The sequence below is a fragment of the Natator depressus genome, chromosome 7 (assembly GCF_965152275.1).
Source record: "Natator depressus isolate rNatDep1 chromosome 7, rNatDep2.hap1, whole genome shotgun sequence".
In the NCBI taxonomy this organism is placed as follows: Eukaryota; Metazoa; Chordata; order Testudines; family Cheloniidae; genus Natator; species Natator depressus.
Window position 1 is genome coordinate 8,848,258 of NC_134240.1, and position 22,952 is coordinate 8,871,209.

A 22,952-nucleotide genomic window follows, 5' to 3' on the forward strand; every position below is an offset into this window, starting at 1 on the left:
ACCTGTCTGGGATGATCGAGGCTTACTTGGTCCTGCCTCTGTGCAGGGGGAGGGCTGGACTTGATGACATCTCAAGGTCCCTACATTTCTATGACTGTGGGCATTTTTTTTTTTTTTTTTTTTATTTTAAAGGCAGGCACTTCTGATCTGGCCACACTACTTGCTGTCCTCTACCAATCTCCATAAGGAAATCGGCAAAGGCTACAAGGCTCACAGCCAGAGATATAGAAATGGATACTGGCTAGAACCTCTGTCAGATTAATGTAGTGTTACCACTGAGCCTGTTCAAGATTTACATTAGATAGTGTATTGGTTTTATATGAAAATCCTAACGCATCATGCACAATACATAAGATTTAAAAAAAAAAAGTTTAATTTTTACCAAAGACAATAAAATAATCCAACCTCATTCTGGTTCAATATTTTCCGGTAGTCGGTACTGCGTGCAAGTATTGTGACGCGAATTTTTCCATCCTAAAAAGAGATGAGAGATACTGCAATGCTATATACCCATCTGCAGGACCTGACGGACCAAAAATACTCAGTAAAACTGCTATGAAATTTTTAAAAGGAAACAATTACTTGAGTATTAGAAATTTCTACACAGGTCTGGAGAAGATAAAGTGTCATATACAGGAGTGCCTCCATACCCCAGAGAAAACGTGGCTAGCTGAAGACAAAGGGCTGGTCTTCACAGACAGCCCTACACCAGTGCAGCTGCACTGCTGTAGTGAAGACGTTACTAGGCCAATGGGAGAGCTTCTCCTGTTAGTGGAGTTCAGCCACCTCCCCAAGAGGGGGTAGCTAAGTCAATGGGAGAAGATCTCCTGTCAACATAGCACTGTCTACACAGGGGGTTAGAAAGGTGTAACTACGTCAATCTGGGGTGTGGATTTTTCACACCCCTGAGCGATGTAGTTATACTGATATAGCATAACATAACGCCCTCCAAAATTAGCATAAACATTTCATATATTTTGCAAAATTCTTGACCCTAACAACAATGGAATGGTTTAAAAAAGTATATATTTTTATGGAGTACAAAAGAATCTCTGCATTGGCCATTACAGGCGTATCTGAAAGCAAGAAAGAAACAGAGGATGATTCATGCACAAGACTTGCAGAAAAAAGTTATTTTGCCTGCGTAGCCGTTCCCCCTCCCTCACCTTTTAAAATCAGTTGGACCCTTAGGGGTAAATTTTCCAAGTGGAGCCAAGAGATTTAGCTGCATGAGTCCCATTAACGTCAGTAGGAGACGCACAGCTAAATGCTTGTGCTTTCAAAGCGTATCCCTTAGTGATAACATGTAGGCTACTCTCTGGCAAATACTTCAGAAAATCAAAAGCCACTGCATCCATCAATGCAGCCACTGTAATGGTCTGAACAAACAACAAGTGTTTTAAAACTGGTAAGCCTAGGGCCTGCCTAATGGTACCATGCAGGGATCAGAGGGCCAGATTTGATTGCTCCTTTCTCTGCTCCCAGGTCATCAGGGACTCTGTGGCTCTGCAGAAGCAGCACCTGAGTCTCTGTAGAAAGGAAGTGCACCATGCATGGCTTTGCGGTGTTCTCTCAGGTGTTCAAGGGCAGCGCTTGATAGCCACTCCAGAAGGAGCTACGCATCCAGCTCTCCTGGCCTGGAAGAACATTTGCCATAATGCAGGTCCTTGGGGACAGAAGGGCTGAAATGGGGAAGAGATGTGCTAAGGTCTTCTCCAGTGGGAACAGGACTTGGAGCAGCCTTTTACAAATGTGTAGATATTTGCTAAAAGAACTTTTTGAAACAAAAGGTGGACCCAAAACCTCAGTACGAGGGACCCAAAAAAATAGTAATATTTGCCACTATTTTCTGCTGGACACTCGCAGCTACTTCTACTTACTGGGGTAAGAACTAGGATTACTTAAAGAAAAGAAATGCAAGCTTCATACCAAGTTTGTATCAGTCATACCTTGGGTCCTTCTTGTGTGATATTTAATCTGTGTAACACATGCTGGGAAAATGCTCTAAATAATCCTGTACCATGACAGCCAGAGATCTGAAATCAGAGAGGCAATTTATATTATAATCAGATGCTTCACTTACAGTTTATATCACAAGTATATAAATTGTAATAACTCAGCTAGGTTTTTCCAGCATTTGTTTGCTGAAGTTTTATGCTGATACGAACATCGATATCTAGTTTTCACATTGACAGGATAAAAAGGACTCACCAGTGGTGTATTGTAAAATAAGCCATATCGCATTCGAGGCAATAATGAAAACACTGCTTCTTTAAAGCAAACCTGAAAGGGAAGACCATTAAAGTTATGGTTGTACTCTAATACACAGTTAAAGGGGCACACCACATGCTTGCTCACTGCAGATACTGTTCATATTGGGGCAGCAACTAGAGTCACCAATCAAGGATCGTAACGCCATTATATTAGGCACTTTGCAAACTAACAGAACAAAGGGTATGTCTATAACGCAATCACAAGGTGGGACTGCAGCTTGAGTAGACATACCTGAGCTAGCTGTAATCTAGATCTCTCAGGTCTGGAGCAACCTGGAACCCCAGGTAATTACACTCGCAGGGCTAGCCTGGGATGAAGAGCACGCTGCTGCAGTTTCCCTGCTCCGGGACCTAAACAAACTAGATTAAAGCTAGCTCAGTTGTGTCTACTCGAGCTGCAGTCACACCTTGTGATTGCGTTATAGACATCCCCAAAGACAGTTGCTGTTCCAGAAAACTCAGTCAAGGGTTTTGACAAAATGCAGCAGGTGGAAAAAGACAAAAAGGAGTAGGTAGGATGGTGAACAAGGGAATATTTGCAGTTTCATGGATCAATAATCACAGGTGTTCATCTACCCAAGCAGATGCAGCAATCTAGAGGCATTGTGGAAGAGGCAGGTTTAAAAGGAGGGATTTAAGAGAGGACAAGATGAATTCCCACTGAAGGCAGCTAGATTTTTGAGAACAAAAATCAAGGGTAGACTATATACCAGAGTCTTCATATCTTGGAGGCAGGGAAGGAATATCGTAATAGGTCATGAATATCAAACAAAAGCTATATTAAAGACACAGATGAGAAATAAAACCCAATGAAAACTATAAGATTTGGAACGAACAATACCACAAAAAAACCCCTAGGGCTTGTCTATATGGCAAGTTAGTGCGTGGCAAGCCAGGGTGTGACTCTACAGCACAATAGCTTGCCACACAGTATCTCACTGTGCAAACCCTGCTACAACATGCTAAAATCTCCATAATGTACTCCAATGTCAGAAACAGGCGTACATCTGCTGCTGATGCAAAAACCCCGATCTTTAAATATCTCCTCTCACAGAACCACGGCTCTGTCTACACAAGAGCTACCACCACTTCAGGGAAGGGGGTTACAACCCTGGTCTTAATTTGTAGGGAAACCTCGAGTCTAGCTATGCTTTGTTACCAGGGTAAGGCCTTCTCCTGAAATATTAGCTTTTGGTTTGGCTGGGAAACTCCATCATGGCACTATAGCTTAATATACAATTCCATACCCTTTTAGAGTCATATGTTTTCAAGTGTATTATGTGATAGTCAGTAAATGCCTTCCAGGTCTCACTGAACAAATCCCCATAGCCATACGAGCTCTAGGAGAAAAGAGAAAACACACACATACACGCACAGTGAATAAAAGCTCTCATGTAACAATCTGTGGATTCGATATATTAGTTCAGGTTCTTATATTGGCCCCATCACCATAGTAACCAGGACAGCCTGGAGTAAACCACAGACGTTTGCAATGTCTAAAATTGACAATTGTGTTAGCTAACTCAGATTAACTGGCAATGAATCAACTCAGGTTAAAACAGGCATAAATTCTAGTCTAGACAAATCTGAAGAGGTGGAGAGACCAGCCAGCAAGGGGAGGTGTCCAGCACTCCCTCTTCTCCCCAAAGACAAAAGAACTAATAATGGGTGTGGGGTGGCAGGGCAGAGGGAAGGATGGGTACGTAAAGTGGGGCTGCTGAGATTAACAAACCCATTTGTGAATGCATGTGCAGAGCAGGCGTTTGAAATAAAAGAGTTATTGTAAGCCTGCTCCAGAGCCTCCTTGATTCTGGGACAGGCTCCTGGTTCTAGAAACACCCTCTGCACATGCCTACCTGCTTGAGTGACACAGAGCGGCTACTTGATTCAGCCAGTGTGCCTTTGATGGAAATACTTCTATTTGCTGGATGAAATAACAGGCAAATTTGTGATGAAATTCAGCACTACCCGTAACAACTTGTTGCAGTATCTCATAACATAATGGGTAAGAATGCTTCTAGTGGCTGGACCATATAAAGATGGAAGCCTGCTACTGCCTTCAAGCCAATTAGGTCACATCTACTCTATAAACTTTGTTCAATGTAAGTTACGTCAGTGTACGGTCACCGAAGTTAGTATATCGCTCATGCAGACTTAGCTGCTTGTGTTGATGCTGCACATACTCACCAGAAGTCCTTACAAAGCATGGTACACCACAGGTCGGTATCCCAGTGTGCCACGCACCACCACCCAGCGCAATGCCTTTTGGGAAATTTTTACAGCATACTGTGGAGTAAAACTTACATCAACCTAACTTTGTAACGTAGACTACTAGGTGTTCAGGGAGGTGGTTTTACTGTGTTGCCATAATGGGTCACTTATGCAGACAAATCTGAGCGTAGACACATGCACAAATAGGTCAACATAAATCACTATGTCAGCCTAACTTTGTAATCCTAACAGATCCTGTCCTTTAGCTCAAGCAGTAGAGGCTCATGCTGTCAGATCTAAAGGTTGGGTTCAATCCCTGCAGGTGACCCTGCCACAGAATCACCACACTTCTGCTCCCCGGCACACCTTCTCTCCACAGATATTAATAGATCACTAATATGTATTGAACAAAGAGGCATCAGTGCTTTCTTTTGCACTACAGTTAGATATGTACTCAGGAAGCTGGAAGTGGATTGCCTTTTGCAGCATGTACACTTCTTTTGGATGTTGCAGCTGTTTTGTCCATCAGTCTTTAATATGAAGTGAAAATAATTTTTAATAAAACCAATTTTTTAAAAGAGACTAAAAAAGATTGCAAGACAGAGCAGGCAGCCAGGGAAATGTAACAGAATCTAAAGGATGGCATATTTCATTAGGTTGCAGCTTTGCTTTTCCCCCCACTGCTGCAATGAAGTTTTAATGAATTTCAGGTTCGATATTATTCTCCAGCAGCTTGTGTTATAAGAACTGCTCTTCCAGATCAGTAGCAAAGCACTGATCTTCAAAGCTGAAAGCTCTACTCCTATCGCTGCCTATTCTCCATAAAAGAACTGATTGTAGGGGAATTTATAAACGTCACTTTTTTATGTGGCTGAAGGTGGGGTGTCTGCAGATAATGCCTGATTAGATTCCTGATGTATTTCCTGTTCATTTTCTGCTGTGCTTCACCTACATCTAAGGGCATTTCTGTTTAATAAGGACAGTACAGCAATTCTACAGTAGCCAAAAAGTGCATGCATATATAATTATGTTAAGAAAAAAAGGGAATCAGTAATAAGCTGGAGTCTGTCTTTTAGTAACCACAGACACCTCTCAGCAAATCAAGAAGTTTCTTGGTGCCATCATCTGGTGGTAAGAGGTAATAAAATCTGTGTCAACAAAAAGAAAAGGAGTACTTGTTGGCACCTTAGAGACTAACCAATTTAGTTGTTCAAATATATTGGTTAGTCTCTAAGGTGCCACAAGTACTCCTTTTCTTTTTGCGAATACAGACTAACACGGCTGCTACTCTGAAATGTGTCAACAAAAGTGATCTGTTCCACTACATAAAAAATTGCATTTATTTTGTGTTACGCATTTGTAAGAAGTAATACAACGTTAAGACCCTAGTAATATAGGAACAATAGGAAAAGTATCCCTGCTGTTTTTAAAAGGAAATCATCATGAGGCTTTGATATATCTGATCTCTTAGGAAGACCACAAATTATATGTGTTCATGTCCCTATTAAACTTACAGATGCTACATGTGAAGGAAGACTGATGCTTATATTTTACATGTACTGGCTTCCAATATATTAGAGAACCTAGAAACAGGTTATTTTTGTCTGATTTGTCCCGGAGGATTCATGTTGAAGAGCAAGGAGATATACCCTGCTGAGACTTGGCAATTCTAGGAAGGTTAACATTCAGATGAGTTAGAACATACAGAGAATGCAGAAAATAGTTGTTAAAAATAAAATCCTGCATCAGTTTGAGACAATGTTCTAGAGAGGTGGAATTTCTGGACTGCAATGTTATTGCTAATTTTTCAACCAAGTGATTAAAAAAAACAAAAAAACCCAACTAGTCCTACATCACTCAGTAGGGGTTAATAAACTCATTTCCCCATGCTTAACAGACAAATTGTCATAGTTTCAATTCAGCAAAGGCCACTAAAAATGTTCAATTAGAAGTAGTGTGGTTAGGTGGGACTAATTTATTTTTAATGTCATAGTAGCACATTTGAAGGCAATCAAGAGAACTGACTGCAAAGAGACTGTTCATGAGCTAGCCATTAAATAGCAAGATTTAGGGTGTTTGCTTGGGGTTTTTTTAAATACAGGTTGCCCATTTCCTTTGTGGGGAAAACAATACAAGCAGCTGTATTTCCCTGTCTCATACCTACAAATTCCATAAGACTAAATCTAACCCAAAGTTCTTAGGGGAAATTCTACTTTGAAATTCTATATGAAGAAATAACGTCAGACTGTGAAAGCGAGAGATAATTAGAAAGATTTTGTTATATACAATGAGAAACTAAACACTTAGCAATACAGCTGCAATACAGTGGCAACACTGAGAAAGTACTTACTAAAATTCCAGCATGACTAGGATTATCATTCTCACAGTGCTGTAGCCGTGTAGCATTCTATACGGTAAGCACTAAGGACAGTATTTCAAGACAGGATCTTAATTAAGCAACATCTGTGCAGGAGTTGGATGTGGCTTGGTTAACAGATCACTAGTGCAGCTGTGCTAGCCAGGACAGGGTTAAACACATCCATGCTGTGCGAGAGCATCTAGCTGAGTTGGCCAGCAGACCAGGAGTGTGCGCGCTCAGGGCCCAGTGATGGGTTAATTCGGCCCTCCCTAGCTGGAATGCTGTTTTGCAGTGTGGTCGCTCTTGCAGGAGTGAGGCTAGCTCCAGTGGAGTAACATGAGCTAGCTGTTGCAGTGAAGACAAGCCCTTCGTCTCAGTTTTACTGGTATGAACAAGAGGTGGGTCAAAATTCCACCATGCTCACATGAGGTGTTTTTCAACAAAACAGTCCTGCAGAGCTGGGGCCTGATACTCCTTCCTGCAGTCAGGTAGGGCGTGTGTCACTCAGTTGACTTCACCCTGCCAGGCAAGAAGTCTCGGAAGGACAGGTGGGATTTTCAGGCCCTAGGACTCCATATTTTAAAGATGCAAAGACTCACATGTGTCATTTAGCAGGTCTCACCAAGTGATTTGATTACAATGTACAAGTTTGTACAATAAATAAGCCAAGGCTCATTCTAGGGCAGTACTGCTGCTTTGCTAGAAGATAAGCATGGGATGCTGTTTAAGCAGCACACAATACACTGTGTGATATAACTGCTACAAATATTTTAAAAGAAAGTCCTACTTACAGTGTCCCACATGACAATGTTGACATCTGTGCTGAACGAATTGTTAATATGCTGAGTGATATAAAGATTGACAAAGTCACAGAAGTGATGGTACATATTAACACCTGGCAGGAGAAATAAAAGCTCTTTACTAATAAAGCAGGATACTACATTATTCATTCCCATTTTGTAAAAAATCATGTTTATTATTCAGAGGCAAATTACTAAACACACTACCTGTTCCTGTGTATAGAAAGGTCTGGATTTTAAATTCGTTTTACTCTTTATGTGACTGAGAACTTCTTATACTCCTTAGAGATGCAGCGCTTCAGTAGGGATGGAATCACATGAGAAAACTATGAAGTAACCATTCATTAAGAAAAAGCCAAGGAATAGGCAGGGCAGTCAAAAGCAGTATGAAATTAAACCACAAATTAAACTTCATTGAAGTTACACTTGCTATTGTGATTTTCTGTTGTATACTAAAATACTGCCACATTAAAGGTACTGCGATGTCAAGCTGCACATTGCAAATACTAATATTAGGACTTCAACAAAATGTTTTCAGGCTTTTTTTTTTTTAAAATAAGTACAGTAAACTTCACCCTGGGCTGTGGGATAAGGCACTACTCTTGCGACGTTATTCATTTAGCACCTGCTCCAAAGCCCGCTTCAAAGCATGCTTCAAACAGACCCTGGAGTGCAGTGTTTTTACCCACTCCTATTTAAAAACAAAAGCCTAATCCATTTGTCTAAATACCGGACTAAGTCTTCTCCCCTATTAATGTTAAATCTCTAAAATGAAGAACATTAAAGCTAAGATGAATAAATTGCAGAAATGCTAAAATACTCATGATGGAAGGACCTTCTTAAGATACTTCAGGCCTCTCATGAAGTTGATATGGTGCAGGACAGCAATCACTAGGGCTCTCCCAGATTGAAGTAGATAAGATATTACATACTTTGCAGCTGATTTTCACATAGCTCAAAGCCTTAAAAGATTTCTTTAAAAGCTATTTTTTATACTTTTAAACTGACACACCTAAATAAAAAGTTATTTGCTTGGGGTCTTTTCTTGAAGTACATGACTTCCACCCACCACCCTATAACTGTTACATACTTATGTATGCAGAAGCTGCAATTACTGAAGTCATAGAGCCAGTAATAAATTATGTTTATTCCCATAATGTGCAAGTGAGATATGAAATCAGTCATCATGAGTCAAAGTGTAATGGAAGTGGTGTGAAACTTTTCTGGGTGTTTTTTTTTTTTTAAGCGTCTATTAATAGTACAAAACTTGCACTTTGTGACAATCTCACAGATTTGGTTGAACTATGAAAAGGGAGTGAAAACAAAGTCTTATAATCTTACTCTAGTTCAAAGATCTATAAACACCACCTACATGTTCAGAGTGAATTTCATACACACACACACACAAAATGCAATGTAAATAGACAATACATTATCGCACTTCTGACACAGAAAAATAATATCGGTTACCTGCATCTAATTTCATGAAGTAAGTTGGCTTTTCAATAATAATGTCACATTTGCCATCTTCTATGGGTCTGAAGCTTAGTGGAGTATATGTCTGAAGTTCAGCAAACCTGAAATTATTCAATGATACGTAGTATGCTTTTAAGATAACGTGCCTGAATACAAGTACCTATTACACATTCAGAGTTTAGTGACAGTTCACCATGTAAATTTCATCTAATAATGCTGCCAAAGTTTGATAAGGTTTGACAATTAAAAATAATTTTTAATTGTAACTGAAGGGTTTTAGGTCATTAGCTTCAAAAGGTTAAAAATTCTGCCTTTGATCTCGGGAGCAAGCAGCATCTTTGATCTACAAATCAACCCAGCAGAGAACTGTGAAAAGTGTCTTTCCTTCCATCCATATTTCCAGGGTGCAGTTAATTTGAATACATTTCTGTCCCACTGGTTGATCTGCATCTAAAAGGCATTTCACTACAGACCTCAATGCTTTGGCGAGATTAACGCCTGCAGGTGCAAGGCTGATTACGTCCGAAGCCAATTAGGAGAATTCATTTTGCTGGTAACCAACAGTCTGCATATTGACAGCCATCTTTTGAAAATGGATCAGAGGTTCAGATGGCACTGAGATTACTGATCACAGTGGGGACAATGAGGTTAAACATGGCCAGAGAGAGGAACCCAAAGGAACTCTAGTGAGGTCAGAGAAAGAACAAATGGAAGCAGAAAAGGAGGGAAAAGGAATCCTTAGATCCTACTTGATGTCTCCTGCCCTAGAGATTAACCTGCAACTGTGGGTATGTCTACAATGCAATTAAGGTGGGAGGGTCCCAGAGCAACAAAGCCCAAGCCCCATGAGCCTCAGTCAGCTGGCATATGCCAGCCACAGGTTTTTAATTGCAGTGCAGACAAACCCTATGTGACAGCAGCACTTCCAGTGGCAACAGAGCCAGGGATCCCACACTACCTCACTCCAGGATGGCGTGTCCTCACGAAACACTTCCCTGCAACCGTCCCCGAGCCTTGTAGATTGTTGCACCCAGCCCATAATGTCAAGCACAGAGTCCCTTTTGCAGGTACAGGAGTGTAAAGCACAGATATCAAGTAGGCCCCAATTCAGCAAAGCACTTATGCTCAAAGTTTAAGTCCTTGGCTGACCCAAATAATGGTGCTTTTCATCCGTAAATCTCAAACCATTGTACACAAAGAATGATCATTACTGCCTCATTCTACAGATGGGACAGCGGAGGTGCAGACAGGCTAAGTGACAGTACTCAGACACACAGCTAGGCAAGTTCAGAAGCCGGGTTTCTGACTCCCAGCACTGTGCTCAGTCCATTATTACTTTTCACATTTTTGGTTTGTTTCAGAGATGGTTTCAAGCGGATCTCAAAACAAAATGACAGTGCTGTTTTGGGTCAAGACAGGACAATATCCTTTTCTCCAACTAACTGTTGGATCAATAGTTACTCAAACTTAACACTGTGAGACATTTATAGTCTTTTGCCCACATCAGTGCTGAAAACAGCAGCAGCAGCAAATGTATGATCACATCAAGTTCTGCTATGCCTATGTGAGTGTGGGATTCAATCGGTATTCACGTCTTATTTCCGAGAGTCAGCATTTCTCAGTATGAAATGCATTAGCACTAAATGCCTCACTGAGAACTGTTGATGCCAAAGAAAGGCAGGCAAAGAAAGAAGAGTAAAAACCAACTCTTAACTTGGAAACAGTGACAATTCCAAATCATACCAAGACTGCAGAGGACTCTTGCGCTGACCTTCAGCCATGAATGCTTGACTGTCAAAGTTACAATGGCCTCCGATTTCTCCTTTCTGGAGAAAGTCCTCCTTGAATCTGAGGCAAAGGAATAAAAACATATGAACATAAAATACCTGGCCCCAGCGCAGCTGTTCAAGAGGAGCCCAGCCCAAGACAGATCAGCACTGAGGTACGCTGCAGTTCTACATGGGTACGCTTGCACAGCAGCCGGCTCAGGACAATGCAGTTAGGTGCTAGGTCAATTCAGCGAAGTACTTAAACATGAGCTTAAGTTTCAGCACAGGTAGCCCCACTGACTAAAATAAGGCTACTCACGTGCTTAACGTTAAGCACGTACTTAAGCATCTTGCTGAACTGGGGCCTTCATTTCACTTTCTGAGCATTAGAGTCACCCACGAAAATCACTTAATATAAATTATTATCTATTTTCATATAGTACAAGAGGGTTGAAATTTACCAGGAAGTGATAGCACAGACTACAGAAAAAAAAAAAAACCTGGTGATTCCTCCAGCGCAGAATATCCTTCAGCCAATTAATACATTTCATAATATTACAAGAATTCAGATGGCACAGTATCAAAATAGCATTCAAAACCAGCAATACTGTACTTGGATCATCAAAAGGGATATTTTTCAGCTACTACCATTAAATCTTTTAATAAGAGTTAAATGTGTGCGCTAGTTAAAGGGACATCAGTAACTTCTTTTTTTAAAAAGTCGTGTATTCAGAGGGGAAATGTTTTCTATGATAACAAGTAACACTTAAGATTAACAGAAAAGATTCCCAATTTTTTTTAAAAAAGAAAAGAAGTACTTGTGGCACCTTAGAGACTAAAATTTATTTGAGCATAAGCTTTCGTGAGCTACAGCTCACTTCATTGGATGCATCCGATGAAGTGAGCTGTAGCTCACGAAAGCTTATGCTCAAATAAATTGGTTAGTCTCTAAGGTGCCACAAGTACTCCTTTTCTTTTTTGCGAATACAGACTAACACGGCTGCTACTCTGAAACCTGCCAAATTTTTTTAAACGTCTTTAATTTGTGCATGTAATGACACTGCCTATTCAGTTTCAGAGTTTCCTCTTGTGCAATCAGTTAGCCCTCAATTCTGTAGTGAGTTCCATGTGGGTGGATCGCTGCACCCACATGGAGCTCAGTACAGGAGATGGACATTAGTTTTACCTGTTTGTGTAATTACAGTAACACAAACAGTTTACCAAGAAATGACTAGCAGGTGATAAAAGCATGTTACAGACATGAGCAGCATGTGTAATCTTGTTATAAGCATGCCAGTAGGTGCTCTAAGAAATTGCTAAAAGCAATCTAGTGATCTGTTGGGTTCTAATGATTTATTAAAATACATATTAATCATAAATTAACCCTTCAAAAACTATTTATAAATGTAGCCTTACTAGTAAGTGTGACCAAGCACTTTATATAACAATAGAGGCAAGAAAGATATATTTATCTTTAAATAGGAAAATGTGATTGTGAACCCAAGAAATATGGATGCGGGCTCAGGGCAGGTGTAGCAACACACTATCTTGAACTCATTTTTTAAAATTTGTTTTGATTTCAAGTTAACTGCATCCCTTTAAAATGATGTGCCCTCTAGACATGCTTCATTGGTTACATTGCTTTTGCCAATGGTCAAGTTTGCTACTTAAAAAAGGAGATCTACATATTCCCCAAAACCAAATTGCTCCTAAGAGAAAAAAAATCAGATGTGAGTGGTCCTACAGATTCTTTCCTTGAGAATATCAACGAGACTGGTGCTGCCGCCGTACATGGTAAATGCAACCCACCAAAACTCCCCTTCCTGAAATCTACCCGTGTGATTGATATTCAATGTCCAGATCCTGCAAAGACTTGCACTATTTTACAAGTCATCCTACTGACTTCAGTGGGGACTACTCACCACATGTAAAGCACATGCTTTAGTCTCTGCAGGATCAGGTCCCAAGTCTCCCCAGTAAGCTGTCTGGTTTGCACCAGTGTAAATGCGGGAAGAACCTAGCACAATTACTTTTTGGTTCTATAGGTTTTGAAACCCAGGTACTATGATGACGTATGCATTGAGATTTGTGAAATATGCATTCTGAAGTGTATTTTCCCTGGGGTTTGCTGGTATTGCTGGAACATAAGTGATTCAGAGACCTGTCATGGTTTCGCTTTATGGTTCTTAAATCAATGTACAAGTTTGTCGCTCTACAATGCTGGAGGTACTGTGAGCAGGCCAGAGATGAATCACCCTGTGCAAAAAGAACAAGTAGGGATTGATTAAAATAAAATACTACTAAAAGCATAAGAATGGCCACAGTGGGCCACACCAGTAGTCTATCTAGCCCAGTATCCTGTCTTTCGACAGTGGCTGGTGCCAGATGATTCAGAGGGAATGAACAGAACAGGGCAATTACGAGTGATCCATCACTATCCTCCAGTCCCAATTTCTGGCAGTCAGAGACTTAGGGACACACACAGCATGGAGATGTCCTTGACCCTCTTGACTAATAGCCATTAAGGGACCTATCCTCCATTAACTTAACTTATCTAATTCTTTTTTGAACCCAGTTATACTTTTGGCCTTCACAACATCCCCTGGCAATGAGTTCCACAGGTTGACTGTGCATTGTGTGAAGAATTACTTCTTTTTTTGGTTTGTTTTAAATGTGCTACCTATTAATGTCATCAAGTGACCTCTGGTTCTTGTGTTCTGTGAAGGGGCAAACAACACTTCCCCCACCCCATTCATGATTTTATAGACCTTTATCTTATCCCCGCCTTAGTCACCTCTTTTCCAAGCTGAACAGACCCAGTCTTTTTCACTCTCTCATCATACGGAGGCTGTTCCATCCCCCAAATCATTTTTACTGCCCTGCTCTGTCCTTTTTCCAATTCTAAAAGATCTTTCTGAGATGGGGCGACCAGAATTGCACGCAGTATTCAGGTGTGGGTGTACCATGGGTTTATGTAGTGGCATTATGTTTAAAAACTGCATTGTTTATCTTATAAGTATATCAAAACACCTACCTTTGCTATAGGCTTGCAGTGGGTTTTCATTTCAGCCAGTCTTTCTTTAACATAACCAAAGTCAGCTTGTTTCCAGAATATCTGCTGAGCTGTCTCAATGTCATTAGCCCTGATGCATGAAAAAAATTTAAGGACCTTCATTTAATACAGTTTAGCTTTTTGAAGTGGCCCTTTATTTCAAAGAGCAGGAGGATGCCTGAGAAATTAGTTTTATTTATCCTCATCTTCTGTGAGATCTCAAAACTAGCCAGGCAAATTAGACTGGAAATAAGGTGACAGTAATTAGCCATTGGAACAATTTACCTAGGGTCATGGTGGATTCTCTATCACTGACAATCTTTAAATCAAGAATGGATGTTTTTCTAAAAGATATGCTCAAGGAATTATTTGGGAGGATTTCTATGTGTTATGGTGATCACAACAGGGCCTTTGAGTCTATCTATTTATGAAAGCAGAGCTACAAAAAGCAATATTTATGCCTCTTGTAACCAGTGCAATGGAGAGTGGAAGCAATGCAATTGGTGGTTAATGGAAGGTTATTTTATGTTTTTAATTCCTACAACTGACAATCTCAGACTAGACAGAACAAAAATAGGACAGTAAAAGTGAGAGAGATACACAAAAAGGACACAAAGTAAATGGAAAGAATGTTAGTTATGATGGCACAAATCCTGCAAAACAACCCCACTGTATGGATCCAGCAGTGGGGCTATGAGGACAAACAACATCCTCAGGCCAAATTTCAACAGAAACCAAAACTGTAGGTTTTGTCCTTAGACTGTGCATCATAGAGACTGGGTGGAGAACATGGTCCATAACTGAAAATATCATTCCCCTAACCACAGAAGGAGTCTGACAACCATCTCATGAGGAGAGAAAGCCTACTCTGACGTTATTAATACATAAACCAGAACAGAAGAGCCAGCCAGTGTATTGTTTTCATCTCCATTCAGTTTCAAAACAGGAAACACATCAACTGGATACAGGCAAAAACATCAAGTTCGCTTTTCTTTTTTTAAGCTATGAAAAAGGTACTTGAATTTAAGGCTGTATTATAACAAACTAGCCCAGGGGTCAGCAACCTTTGGCATGCAGCCCATCATGGTAATCCACTGACAGGCCGTGAGACGTTTTGTTTACGCAGCTCCAATTGGCCAGGGATGGCGAACGTCGGCCACTGGGAGCTGCGGGAGGTGGGGGCATGCCCGCGGACAGTCAATGTAAACAAAATGTCTTGTGGCCCGCCAGCGGATTACCATGATGGACCACGTGCCAAAGGTTGCCGACCCCTGAACTAGCCAGTCTGCATAAATATCATGACATGAAATACTTCAAAGAACACTTTTTTTTCCTGAAAAAGTTCAATGTTATGCAGATCTCCATGAAGAGACTAGAGTAATGACAATATCCTCCTTTAGGCAGAGAACACTGCACTATGCCTTGAAACAACTAAGTTAACTCAATAGCCAACATAAACAACAGCGTCATATGTTAGGGACACACTGCACTTCTATTCATTTAAAATGGAAACTTACCATCCCGTTTCAACATAATCACACACCGGGTAACCAAACCTGTATTCTGGCTTGCAGGATCTCTCATAGCCCCAGCAGGATTTTAGATTCTTCAAGTATTTCTGTAACACAGGAGTTCCCCATTGTGAACTGTTGGCTTATTAGGTTATATTTCAGCAAATTTCAGCTGACTTCCAAATAACGGTTAGCTAATACCCTGTCTCTTTGAAATTAGTCTTCCATACAAAGCTTTCAATTTTACGTTTTCTCACACCACATCATCACAAGGAACTGCTTAGATTACCCGTTTATATCTTGGGCCCCAGTCTTACACACACACACTTTTATACACAAGTATTATTCCCATGGACTTCAATAGGACTATATTCATGAGTTGGACACGTATATAGTGCTTGTAAGATTAGAGCCTTAGCACTTAAAATTTCAATACACCTGACAAGTCTGGAGGTGACAAGCAGACTATACCAGCCTGATAGGAAGTCTAGAAAATTTCTAATAACTGTATTTAGTATACAGAGCTTCTTTCACATGTCTGAATGTGCTGTTCAGTGTCAACGAGCCTGTTTCTTTTGGCTACATGGTAATTGTTTTTTATGGGGATTTCTAGGAGGGGAACAATTTGGGGTGGGGGTGAGTACTTAGGCTCCCAACCACCCTCCTTTTTCCCAGGGGCAAAAAGGGATTCCACCTTTACATTGGGTTTGTACCCCCTCTTCTGTGGCTTGTGCTCATTGGACATGTGGGCTTGCTCAAGAGGCATCAGCCAGAGTGGCCATTTCTAATACAGATTTTAAAGATTTATCCCACATGCTGCTCCTTACATCTTTCGTTCATATACTCAAGGAATGTTCCTGAGCAAAGAGATCAAGCAGTTAGTCATAATCCTCAGCCCCCTTCCCTTTCACTCATTTTGTCACTAAGTCACACATCTTATAAGCATATTCACGATGACTCATGCCAGCACTCTTTAAAAAAAAAAAAAAAAAAAAAGGAGGACTTGTGGCACCTTCGCGACTAACAAATTTATTTGAGCATAAGCTTTCATGAGCTACAGCTCCACTGATTGCATCCGATGAAGTGAGCTGTAGCTCACAAAAGCTTATGCGCAAATAAATTTGTTAGTCGTGAAGGTGCCACAAGTACTCCTTTTCTTTTTGCGGATACAGACTAACACGGCTGCTGCTCTGAAATCACTCTTTTTAAGATTTCTAAATTTCAAACTATACATTTCTGGAGCAATCTGAAATGTTTGCAAAACAGCTTTCTTAAATTCAAAATATTTCAAAAGCTTCCTGAATTGGCATTTCATTAAATAGATTTAAAGCTTTACCATACAGTTTTGTAATCAGTGTAGAGACTTTCTCGTCCTGAGGAATATATGAGCCTCACGTAGCTTTTGAAAAGTGGGGACGTATTCCTCAATGCAGTCTCACAGGACACAACTGCAGGACATGACTTGTCCAAGCTAAGGGTTCCTTGAGTGGAGAGAGATGTTGGTAACTCTGGGATCTTTCCATGTTTTTCTATCAGGTCCCAATTATTTTTCCTCTCCTTCTCCTTTTTCTTCAGGCTCCCTGGCTCTTTTATGAGCTTCAGTTTCTTGTAGTCTCAGTTCCATGGCTTGCCTGTGGGCAGCTTCCAGTGCAGAAGCTAGTTCTTTCAGTCTCATTTCTGCCTGCCATTTCTGGTATTTGCATTCTTGCTCCCTTTCTTCTACCTCCAATCTGGCTAACTGTAGCTTCACAGTTGTTTCAGTGATGCTCATTTTTATGCTTTACTGTTTCTATTTCAACTACCCGAAATAAGCAAACAGAAAACAACAAACTAACTTTCTTTGACTGTTCCCAGCCATACCTGAGACTCATTTAAAATTGCTATACCAATGTTTAATGTGTAAACCTCATTTGAAATAATGAGCTATGCACACACCCTCCTTGCCGTGCCACTGTGACATACCTAGGGTACAATCTGGACTGATAAACAGCTGTGTCACCTCTGCTCTCTAAGCTAAGGTGCCTTTTATACTGCACCACTGTGAGAGCTATCACTCCTGGTCTCACACGTAGCCTCCAGCTTCTAAGTTACTCCCAGTTATACTGTCTGAGCACTGCAGCCAGCCACTCTTGAATTACACTGCAGAGCAACACCACCAAACTCCCAGTCCCAGACTTTCCCCAGAAATGTACATCTTGTACTGCCCAGCTCTCTCCTGGGTAACACAAGCTCATATACAGTCCATCATCTTATTAACAGAAAATGATATGCACAAATCCTGTTATCCCAAATGGAGTTTCCCCAAACACTTCAATTCAAACACACTGGTTTAGATAAAAACAAGTTTATTAACTACAAAAGGATAGACTTTAAGTGAACATAAGAAATGAGCCATAAAAGTCAGGATTAGTTACAAGGAAAATAAAAGTAAAACGTAACAAACACCTAACTAGAATGAATTCAGACTCAGGTCTCTCTCACCCCATGTTTCAGCAGTCCTACTGGCTGAACTTCTTTCAGACAGGATCCCTCCCCCCAACCCAAATCTGTTTCCTTTGATCTTCAGGTGTCATGGATTCCACAGGCAGAGAGAAAGGGAGGAATGATTTGGGGCATCTGCCCTCCCTTCACATATTTCCTTCCCTTCTTCGAGAAGCATCTCCAGCTGAGGTTCAGGAGAGACACAAAGCCTGTGAGGATGGGAACCCTAAGCTGTTTCTTTTTAAGACCGCCTATGTCCCTTTTCTTGACAATGAATAGCCACTTAAGCAGGTGAGGCTCGTTTGACCTTGCTGACATCTGGCTGAGGTGTCAGCTTGTCTTTTTGTCTCAGAGAAACTGGTCTGGCTGCTTCCCAGACTTGGAATATGTCTTAGTAACACTATACAGCGGAATCGTATAACTTTACATACAATGTTGCCACACACATTTTATCAGGACAATATTGACCAGCAAGTTATGAGTTTTCAAATGATACTTCACAAGACATACTTGTACAAAGATTATAAGAATAGTGTGCAAGGGGTGAATACAGGGGTACAGACCATCACAGTAATTAACAAAAAAAAACTCTTTATATATCAAATCCTATTCTTTTTCCCCCCATTCTTGTGACAGCATGGAAGTCAAGAAAGAGCACTGCTTAGTAGTTTTAAGGAAGAGCAGTTCTAACCTCAGAGATGACCAACCCATTGGCAAGTAGACCAACTTAGTACCATCTTTAACTTCTATGATTCTAAGAATAAGCAACCCCAAAATTACATTTGAGTAAACATAGAAATACCTACTTTATAAGGGCAATGAGAGTCCTGCTTACAGACTGTAGCAATATGCCGATTGTTGTGCAGAAAGTATGGAATATGCTCTTCTGGTACATTGATACTTTTGTAACTATATAATGGCACTTCTGGAATGTTTTTGATTTCAGTAAGATTTTCATCTTGGGCATTAGCCAGGATTTCTTGAAGCAGCACTCCAAACGCAAGCAACATTAGCATGGCAGCCAACTAGTCCTGCAGTTAAAGTGGAGAAACAGTAATATAACATATCTATTGGTCAATATTCTGTCAAATAAATACACTTTAAGTATTTTGTCTTGGACCATACAGCTTTTTCCTAGGCAGGGCAAACTTGCACTGAGATTAATTTGTACCGTCTCTGGATTGTCTGAAAAATGAATCATTAGTCATGAAGGCTTATTAAGCATTGCCAACTCAAATTCAATGTGAAATGGGTGTGTTCCCTTTCACCAAGTCCCAAGGAATCCTGAGTGTTCAAATCAGGAAACTATATATAGACTACATTGTATCTGGACTGTAGGAAGAACTTGTTTTACAAAACGGCCTACATTTTTTAAGATTATAAATAATAAACTTTTAAAAAAATAGGGACATTGGAAAGTACAAATTGTTTCCTTGCACAAAGTGGAAATGCATCAGCTAGTTGAATGGCAATATATACAACCTCAATATGGCATCGAAGTTTCTGAATGCATCAGCATGGTTATGTTTTATTAACACTGCACATTTGTTTTTTTCAAGGAGTATATTATAACAATGTAATACACGTATATCCAGTCTTCAAATCAAGAGTGGATGCATTTCTAGAAGATACACTTTAATGGTCAAATAAGTTATTAGGCTCAAAACAGGAGTAATTGGAGGAAATCCTGTGGCCTGTACTATACAGAAGGTCAGACTAGATGATATAATGGTCCCTTCTGGTTTTAAAATAAATGTATCTGTAAACCACTAAAGCTATTTGAATCATAGGAATATTGCTAAAAGAAAAGGAGTACTAATGGCACCTTAGAGACTAACCAATTTATTTGAGCATAAGCTTTCGTGAGCTACAGCTCACTTCATCGGATGCATCTGTAGCTCATGAAAGCTTATGCTCAAATACACTGGTTAGTCTCTAAGGTGCCACTAGTACTCCTTTTCTTTTTGCGAATACAGACGAACACGGCTGCTACTCTGAAACCAGGAATATTGCTGTCAGCCTGACCTACCCATTCAAGGAGAACTGCTCTAGATTTTCTGAATACAGGGAAGAATTAAATACTTTTTGCATAGAAAATCTCACATACAAAAATCACAAACCTTGAAAATACTCAATAAGCAGAATTGTCAATACGTTTTTAATCATACACTTGTAGTTGTTAAAGCTGTGCACAGAGCCCAATCTATAGCTTTAAATATTGCCTTCCCCAGCCTCTCCGAGTCGTACTCCTATGCTGACAAGCTTTCAGTTAGACAACCTTCCCCTTTCCTACAGGATTTATTACCATGGTTATCTAAGGGTCTTCAGAAGACCAACCCAAACCAAACGAGTCAGTGTTAGTAGGAGCACCATTTTCCTCCTCAGAGGAAACACAAACCAGCTCCCTGCATCTGAGATGAACTCTCTACCCACAGCTCCCTTTTCTACAGTTACAAGTCTCCAATGGATCAAGACAACTAAATTTTTTAGGGACATTCAATTCTAAGCCTGGAATTTGCTCCTGCAATCATCATTTGGGACCACGGTAACTCATGCTCACGAATGAAGGACCAAATGTGGATTGCAACTGCTTGCAGTTGAACAGCTGCTTTCTGTAACAAGCCCATTAGTTAACTGTGAGGCAAAATTAAATGCTGCTCTTAAAAATGAGGCTGGCCTTTCAGCACAGAGGGGTGTGGGGCTCTGTAACCAGACAAGACACAAGGAATAGAACTCTGAAGTTATCCGCTGCTAAGTTCAAGATATCAGAGGTGGGAAATGTGGTTAGCAGGGCTCCTTGCAAACTCAGTGAGTCTGTTCAGGCAGACAAATGCATAGGCAATATAAATTAATGGAGCCTTTCACTCAGTACAGATTATATGTCCTGAGCTAAGGCACTGATGGGCAGTTTTGCAAGGTGCCAAGTGCCTTAGACATTCATAGAACCCGACTGCCTGTAGGACAAATTTGATGCCCAGTAAAGTAACGGGACGCTAGTGTGTGCAAAAATGGTACTTCCTCTCAACCGCCACAAACCCAGAGGCAGAGGAAATTCAAAGTAGCCGGTCACACTTGTTGCTGCTTCAACTGAGGCAAGGTTTACACCCTCAAATTGCTTTCATCCCTCCTCCCGCTAGTGCTGGATGACCAATGACCTGGAAGGCCACTTATAGCCCTTTGTTTGACACCAGGGCAGGCCCATGCCGGTGTGGCACAGGGAGAATGGAAGAGGTTTCTCCAGCTTTGCCTCTGAAGGGGCTCCAGGTTTTAAGTCGGAGCAAGTAACAGGGGTTAATGCTCTACAGAGACCCATTGGATAACAGAGAAAAAGCAGTCCTCAGCGTAGAAGGGGATGGTAAATAACACAGCCTCTACAAATATACAATAACCAATACAATTTCAATAACATCCTCCCCAAACTCTGAGCGGGAGATGCCAAGCGCCAGACCCCCAAGTCGAGCCAGTGCCGCTTACACACACACACACACACACTTCCAGTAAGGGGCGGGGAGGGAAAGGTCCTGAGCCTGTGCGTGCACCCAGCCAGCACCCAGGGAGGAGCGAGGGTGGGAGAGCAGCACCCAGCCAGCCCCCAGTGAAAGAGGAGAGAAGAAATGCCCCAAATCAGCCACCCTGGGCCCCCCGAGACAGGCACCAGGATACACCGAGCAGCCCCCCCCCCAGCAGCAGGCACCAGCCTGGGGGGCGGCACCGAGCAGCCCCCCCAGCAGCACCAGCCCCCCCCCCCCCGCAGGGGGGGGGGGCACCGAGCAGGCCCCGAGGCCGGGGGACGTCGCCAAACCCTCCCCCGGCTCTCCCACCTGGAGCTGGATGGCGCCGCTGCCCAGCCCGGCCGCTCCGCCTGGGCTCCCTGCCGCAGCCGGCGCCGCACGGGGAGCGGAGCGAGCAGCCCCGCCCGGCTGGCTTCGCTCGCCGGAAACCAGCCCCGGGGAGGGGCGGCGAGGAGGCCGGACGGGCCTGAGGCCCCGGGGGGCTGGAACCCGGCGGTGGAGCCGCCCCTCACCGGGGCCTCTGACCGCCCGGAATCCCACCCAGCGCAGCCACAGCCGCGGGGCAAGGGCGGCGGCGGGCGGCTGCGTATCCCCGCGGATTGAGTCTCAGCCCGACGCGGCCTCACCTGCCGCACGTTCCGGGCGCTCGCTCCCGGGGAGGCCGGGTCCTGCCCAGCAAATCGGGCTGACTCCGAAGCCTCCACCTGCGGCGCGTGTGACCCCGCCGGCTCTGGCCGTGGGCACAGCGCCGCTGGGCCGCAGTTCCCTGGAGCAGCTCTCTCAGGCAGGGCTTATGCTTTTGAAGGAAATGGCCACTTAACTGGCTCCTGTTGAGGCTTGGGTGTCCTGGGAGCCACCCCCAACGTTCCCTCTAATTTTTGACAGGCCGTGTATGCAAAAAAATTTCTTCTGTGCAAATTGTGCTTCTGTGCAAATTTTTGTGCGCGCGGTGTTTCGCAGTGGGCGCAGGGTTTAGGACCTGTGTGCATGCGCACAGCTTAGAGGGAAGAGTGGACACCCCCTGGTTGCGGTTAGCAATAGGGACCATGTCCAAACCGTAAATGGTACCACTCACTACACTCTGACTACCCGTGGTTCTCAAACTTTTGTACTGGTGACCCCTTTCACGTAGCAAGCCTCTGAGTGCGACGCCCCCCTTATAAATTAAAAACACTTAATATATTTAACATTATGAATGCTGGAGGCAAAGCGGGGTTTGGGGTGGAGGCTGACAGCTCACAACCCCCCCCCCATATAACAACTTTGCAACCCCTGCGGGGTCCCAACCCCTGTTTGAGAGCCCCTGATATATACTGTACTACAGAATTAAACCACTAACACACACAGCTGTGTAAATGGAGTTATACATCACATTCAGGACAGCACCCTTTGGAAACAAGAGTTTAAAAAAGGTCTGGGGAGTTAGAAGAGGAAGCAGTCCATCTTAACAGAGGAGAAAAGAGCTTGCAGAAGGCAGAGCCCAAAGGGTTGAAACATCACCTCTAAAT

General features: G+C 42.1%; 1 protein-coding gene across 4 annotated transcripts in view; it reads right to left on the reverse strand.

The window, feature by feature from the left end:
• Window positions 1–22,200, reverse strand: part of EOGT (EGF domain specific O-linked N-acetylglucosamine transferase) — a 40,380-nt gene extending 18,180 nt beyond the window's left edge. For 3 of the 4 annotated variants that reach the window (XM_074957449.1, XM_074957452.1, XM_074957451.1), the window contains exons 1-12: window positions 21,754–21,890; window positions 18,739–18,963; window positions 15,458–15,558; window positions 13,923–14,031; window positions 13,050–13,144; window positions 10,863–10,967; window positions 9,114–9,220; window positions 7,635–7,738; window positions 3,521–3,613; window positions 2,212–2,283; window positions 1,950–2,036; window positions 406–474 (exon numbers count right to left, since the gene is read on the reverse strand). In XM_074957449.1, the coding sequence (XP_074813550.1) occupies window positions 406–474; window positions 1,950–2,036; window positions 2,212–2,283; window positions 3,521–3,613; window positions 7,635–7,738; window positions 9,114–9,220; window positions 10,863–10,967; window positions 13,050–13,144; window positions 13,923–14,031; window positions 15,458–15,558; window positions 18,739–18,948 (1,152 nt within the window). In that variant the 5' untranslated portion in view covers window positions 18,949–18,963; window positions 21,754–21,890. Of the gene's footprint in view, window positions 1–405; window positions 475–1,949; window positions 2,037–2,211; window positions 2,284–3,520; window positions 3,614–7,634; window positions 7,739–9,113; window positions 9,221–10,862; window positions 10,968–13,049; window positions 13,145–13,922; window positions 14,032–15,457; window positions 15,559–18,738; window positions 18,964–21,753; window positions 21,891–22,070 lie in introns of those variants that run through there. The other variant, XM_074957450.1, reaches the window with a different exon arrangement.
• Window positions 22,201–22,952: the final 752 nt, after the last annotated feature.